The sequence below is a fragment of the Aegilops tauschii genome, chromosome 7 (assembly GCF_002575655.3).
Source record: "Aegilops tauschii subsp. strangulata cultivar AL8/78 chromosome 7, Aet v6.0, whole genome shotgun sequence".
NCBI lineage: Eukaryota > Viridiplantae > Streptophyta > Magnoliopsida > Poales > Poaceae > Aegilops > Aegilops tauschii.
This window is the reverse complement of record NC_053041.3, coordinates 640,259,022-640,265,582: the sequence shown is the minus strand read 5'-3', so window position 1 is coordinate 640,265,582 and position 6,561 is coordinate 640,259,022. Positions and strand designations below refer to the sequence as shown.

Below are 6,561 nucleotides of genomic sequence, written 5' to 3'. Positions count from 1 at the left end.
ACCAAAAAGGTTTTCGCTCCGTTTTATACATAAAGCAACAACCAACTATAATCTGATACAAACACACGCCATCTTAACTCATGCATACACCCAAGGCTGGATACATAGGCGCTAAGCACAGCAACCCAAACCTCCAGAGGCCGCGCCGCTGAGAAGCCAGATCTGGCCGAGCGGCCACCAAAGCCGCAACCGCCGTCCCCGACTACCAGCACACACCACCAACTCCCACCTCCATCAGGCAGGTCCCGACAGGTGTGGCTGCCCACAAACAGTGCCACCCACGGCCCTCGCCGCCATAGGGCCAGATTCGGCCGAGGTGCCGCATCCAAACCCCGAGCACGGCCCGCCTCGTCGCAGCCCACCGCGCCCGCCGGAGAGCCCCACGCCACACGTAGAGCCGCCGCCGTGCTGCCGCGTCCCGCGCTCCGTAGCGCCATGATTCGACCGTGCCAGCCCGCGCCAGCCCCAACGACACAAGGGGGTGAGAATCCCTGCCACCGCCGGCCAGGCTTAGCCCGGGCGCGCCCTCTGCGGCGGTGAGAGGGGGAGAGGGGAGGGGAGGTGGAGAGGCGGCCGAAGGCTAGGGTTCCTCCCATGCCACCCGCGTGGGCGCCAGAGGAGGAGGAGGTGTTCGGGATGTATACTAGGTATCTCCAATACGTTTTCTGGGCTATAATAGGTGTTGGCTTAATATAATGAGAGAATTCCTTATTTGGCCCTTTCGTAAAATTTGATTCCCTTTTTGGCCCTAAAAAATATTTTCTTCCTTTTTTGACACTCAGACTTTATTTTGTTCCCTATATGACACTTCCGTCAGTTTTGGCTAGTAACGGTGTTACGTCTGACCTAAAAAGACTGTTTTACCCCTAGTGCAGTATGTGACCAGATTATTTACATGCAAACACTGAGATAACGTGATATATATTTTGTTGTGGTTGAATAAACAAACAAAAATAGTACTATATGGCTAGTCATAAAAAGATATTGCGGGGGTCTAATAATTATTATTATATTATAAGTGGAACAATGACGACCCATTCAATCATATTGTAGCGTACAAATTTGTACGTATTAATATTGCCATTAATATTACGGTTAATAATCATCTACTACGCACAGGAATCAGTGAGTCACTACCCATATATACACGAATCCATGAGATAGTTATGAGAGTATTCCGCCCTCCGCCGAGATCGAATCGATCCATATATACACAGCCGGATGGAAAACTGGATGGAAGCCTCATGTAGGGAACAAAATGAAGTTTAAGGGTCAAGAAAGGAAATAATAAGTTTTTTGGGCAAAAAAGGAAGCAAATTTTAAGAAAGGGCCAAATAAGGAATTCTCTCTAATATAATTGGGATGACTTGGTACCCTACACCTTGTCTTAATTCCTGCTTTGTACGTGTACTCGTTCTCATGCGTTAGAGTTGACCCGTATATTAAGAAAGGTTGCCGTTAGGTGAAGGGACTTCATACACACACCACTAGGATCCTTATTAATTTTACCTGATGGCGCGAAGCCGGCAGGAATACACAGAAAACCTTCGGAGAAACTTTTATGTGCAAACAGTATATATGCGAAAACAGACTGTATTTGTTACAATAAAACTCTGATATGTGTATATTTATGCGAAAACTGACTGTATTTTTTACAACGTATGACTATTGTAGGCAAACAATATATATTATATAGCCGATACTAGCTACCTCATATTCCAAATTGTCCTTATACATCAGACAACATCACACCCAATTTATTAGGAAACTCTCAATTTAAGCCAATACAAAAAACATAGAGATTACACCCCATGATTCATCAACTATGGTACTTGACTGCATCAACAGAAAGCTTTTGGCAACTTCTGATAAAACCAAACAGCCTACAGCTAGCAATGACCACGATACAGTAGTCTATTTGTATTTGTATGTGGAAGTTAATCTCTGCTCCAAGTATTCGTCACTCCTAATAGGCGGGTATCTGAAAAGGTGTCCAATTTTCAAAGGCATGAGATACAATAATAGGCCAAAAAAAAAGAAATATTCAGATATTATTAGAAGAGGACCTTGGTGGATTTGCCTCGCTGCAACAACTTTCTATGCATGTAACCATCATATCTGGGCTTGGCCAAACAAAGAAAGCCACCTGATACATGAAAGAAACTTGTATAAAATATATTTACAATTGATGAATATTTTTTCCATTTATGTATCATCAGTCATTAAATTTGAAAGTTGTACATGGTCCTTCAAGGTTGTCGATGGTTGTTTCTGTATAGTACTGTGTAAGTTGTCTCTATATATATTCTATTAAAGGAGGTGCCATATTGCAACAGCGAGAGAAGGAGACGACGGGTAAATTTTTTCTGATGTGCGGCAAGATTATGGATAACTGTATAAATCACAAAAATGTAGTGTTTACTAAATGATGGTTTTGGCTGTTGGATTTGAATTTTTATCATAGGTTACTGGTACAAGCTGTTTTTCCTAAATTTCAACTAAAAAATTAAGAAAAATATGTTTGAGTTTAAAATAAATACAAACAGGAGGACTTGACCCCATGACTGAAGGCACGCAAGGTTGGTAGTTTCACTAGGGTGATCATATTAATGTCATCAAGTGTAGTTGTGAAATTTAATTTATATATAATAATGTGCATTCGAATACGACTATGTGGATAGTTTGACAAAGAAATTTGAAGTGCCGATAAATCCAAGTTCCAGATGATTTAAAATAAACCGAAGAGCTAACTATTGAAACTGCTGAACACAAACATTCTGAATTTAGCAGTTAGTCAGTATACTCACTGAATACCGCTCTTTGCCAACCATCAAAACACGATGCAGGGTTGACCTACAAGTTGGAAAATGAGTAAATAACAAAATTCACATACATATTTTAATCCAAAGACATTATTCAAACATGATCATGATGTTAGACAACAAATCATTTTAAGCAAATCACCAATGTTCTTGAGGATCAACAATGTTTAGAGAGAATGTACCTATAAACATTATTTGTCCACCTTTCTAGCAAATCACCAATGTTCACAACAAGTGCCCTGCAAGTACATCAGTACATTGGAATATGTAAGGTCAAATTTTTTTCTGAGGAGCATGGGAAGACACAACCCAAAGTGTTAATTAATGAACAAATAAAACTAGCGATGATAAATGTGCTAGTAATTTCTGCAATAGATTGACCATGAAGGGTGCCTGACTCTGTAAGGAATTTATTTTATTAGCACAGAAAAAAAGTAATTACCCATCAATGTGATGAACATCTTCCCAGAGCTGGGGACGGCCATCCTTGTCCCTGCATATCTATACACTCATAGTAGAGTAAGAACATAGCAAGAATATAAATATAGATGCCAACTACACAAACATAGAGCGTGCTTGTGTGCATGGTTGTGTGATTAGCTAAAATGACAAAAGAAACTAGAGCTGATGAATTATGCGCACACACCTGCAGGCCAGGGGTGCCATCTGTTGAAAGAAGAGTTAACATTCCATAATCCGTATGAGCGTTTGCACCATGATCACTTCCATGTTTCGATTCAATTGCCCGACCTGTAGTGAATGGACCAAATATATAAATGTAACCAGTTGCTAGGAAGGTGTAGAGAAACTAAAATTTCATCTGGACATGACACTTTGATGATATGAACGGCTAACATACATCTAATAAATTACCTGAGTAATGAATTGGTCGAAGAATTGTTTCGGAGCCATCTGGCTTGAAGAATTCAGCGTCAAGGTCCAAACTCAAAGCAATTAGGGACAATATCCTTTTACTAGTTCCCCTGGTTAGCAGGAAAACATCGTATACACGAACAACATATTAGAACAACAATAAATACTTTTTGATTCAGAAAAGAGGAAGAGGAAGAGGAAGAAGAAGAAGAAGAAGAAGAAGAAGAAGCAGCAGCAGCAGCTTACATTGCACATTGATAGTACGACTTCATTGTCTCCTTCCAATATGGAAAGCGTTCTGAGACACGCGTACAGATGTTATTGATGAAATCATATTTAATGTGGGCCGGGTAATAAACTAATTAGTACCTGCAGGAGGCCACTGATTCACAGGATTCTTGGAGTCGCCGTCTACCCCAGACCCAATGTGGAAACACTCCAATAGGTCCCCTATATGCATGCATGCACAAATTAATCGAAAGAGTCGTGAACTACTGCCTTCATCCTGATTTATTGGTCCTCTTTGCATTTCGTGCTAAATTTTAATCTTAAATTGAAGTAACAAAATCTTAATGCATGTAATCAAAAATAATATCACTAGAAACTATATTCAAATACGAATCCAGTGATATAATTTTTGGTGACATATATTACTTTTTTTTTTAGTTAAATCTACGGTCAAACTTTGGCATAAAATACTAAGGGAACTAATAAACCAGGACGGAGGTAGTAACATAAAACTAACAAAGAGAAGAAATGAAAAGATGGTTAAAGCAGCTGGTTTATTACCCTTGCCACCAGCGTCAGCCTCGAAGCCTTCAAAATCGGGCGGAATGTAGCCTCTGTGGCTGCTGTTCTTGTGCAGCGCCATCTTCTCCTCCATTGGCTGCTGGAAGAAGCTGGCGCTCTCCGCGTAGACGCTCTTCATCAGGGCGTCGTCGATCCCGTGGTTGATCACGTAGAAGAAGCCGTAATCCACCAGCGCCTGCATGCATGCAGGGTAATGAAATTAACAAATTAAGGAAGGAGCAAGTAGTGTGTGTATGTATGTATATGTGATGGATCAAACAGGAAAGGCTTAGCTTATCGATCGATCTCGCCGGGGACCGGACGTACCTGCCGGATGGATTTGGTGGCGGCGCCGATGTCCGGGGACGCGAGGTCAATCACGGGGAGGGCTGCGCTCGCGTGACCCATCTCTAAATGTTGTTCCTGGACGACGCCGGAGAGCTAGCTCGTTGTGTCCACTCTGAAGCTAGCTAGCAGTAGTCTCTTGAATGCACATGGATCATCCCGGGCGCGCTTGGCTTTTTATAAGTCATCAGGCACGATGCCGGGTCACGTACGAAACTCTGCGAAGACTAAAATGGGAAAGGCCGGCAGGGTGGACTCTTCTCAGGCCGGCGTCGATCGCGCTGGTTTTGGTAAGCGCGCGGTTGGTGGCATGGCATCGGCATGTGGATGAGAGCTGCTCGCGATGTCGACCACGCACGAAACTGTTGACTATACAATACAAGGATGGTATGTTTTCATATTTTCCACACGCGGATTACGGCACGATGGAGGATGCAGACGCAAATTCGTATAGCACTCGTGTCACTGTCAAAATATAAATAATGATTCTCGAGGATAAGTCTTCCCAGCAGCGTCGGCCATATCAAGTACGTACTGTGGGCACTGGGCTAAGTCGTTCGTTCATGCATCTCTAGTCGTCTAGTACGGGCTCCAGCTTAGCCGGAAAAGTATGGGATACTATAATAGATGAAGTCACTGCTTACGTATCAGCTGAGCTTGCTACTAGAGAAGTCTAGCACTTCTTAGTCGTGGCGGCCAGCCTACATACACTGAAGATTATTTTGTCCAAACCGTCTTGCAGACCTGACCAGCAGCTATCATGTTGGGAAGCACTAGGCATCCCATCAGACTAGTTAGCTGCCCTTGGATTGAACATTCGTGGACGTTGGATCTGTACCGAATTTTGAAACAATTTGGCTCACGAGTCAATAAAATTGTTTAAATAACTAGAAGAGTGGCCTGCTCGATGCGCGGGCTAGAATTTTAGATAGTTTAATAAGAAGATTTTTTTTCAAACTTCAAAGTGATTGATAAATAAATTTATTATATTTTATATGTTCACATTTTGGGTATGCACATATGTATAACCACAACTAATATTATGCTACTTTGTTTGAATAGTTATTATTAATTATGGCATTGCTATAAGGACCAAATTATTGACCATGTGTACAGCTACATGTCATATTGGATCGCTAGATAGACATGAAGTTGCGACCACAAGCTAGCTGATAGTTTTCATGTGATATTAGATCAATATGGATGTTAACATTCAAGTTGATAGTAGCTTTATTGTCTGTACCACTTGACTAATGGAAAAATGTTGTTTGAATTCTTCATGAAGTAAAATAGAAATCAGTACATCATTGGTAAAACGTAGAAATTTCAACTTCACCCTGAGTTTAGGTGCCCATGGATAGCCGACCCGATTAAGAAGGGTACGGGTAATATTTTCTTGACTATGAGTTACGCCAATAATATTTTGGCATGTGAGTCTTTGGAGAGGTTTGGCCGCAGCATGGCAACGCTTTTTGAAGTAACCTGATTAGAAGGGGGCGCTATTTTTGCATTAGGAGGGTGATTAGCTGGGCCGCGCACGGCAAGGCGCAGGTGCGGCGCCGCTGCGTAGTGTTGTCCTTTACTTTTCATATATAATAATAGATAGATGCCACATGATATAAGGAAACTGATCCCGGATTTTTAGGCAACAGAACCGGTAAGTGAAACTATTCTCTGATTTAAAGCAAAAAAATCAATCTAGCATAACGAGTTTCCTTCCAACACAATTTGC

General features: G+C 41.8%; 1 protein-coding gene across 1 annotated transcript; it reads right to left on the bottom strand.

The window, feature by feature from the left end:
* Positions 1–1,670: 1,670 nt before the first annotated feature.
* LOC109745051 (kihadalactone A synthase LFS) lies at positions 1,671–5,069 on the bottom strand. Its single transcript, XM_020304191.3, has 11 exons — positions 4,812–5,069; positions 4,485–4,680; positions 4,065–4,145; positions 3,942–3,993; positions 3,696–3,805; positions 3,469–3,572; positions 3,265–3,323; positions 3,005–3,061; positions 2,808–2,853; positions 2,067–2,146; positions 1,671–1,981 (listed from the first exon to the last, which is right to left on the bottom strand). The coding sequence occupies exons 1-11, from the start codon at positions 4,890–4,892 to the stop codon at positions 1,915–1,917; spliced, it is 933 nt and encodes a 310-aa protein (XP_020159780.1). The 5' UTR covers positions 4,893–5,069; the 3' UTR covers positions 1,671–1,914.
* Positions 5,070–6,561: the final 1,492 nt, after the last annotated feature.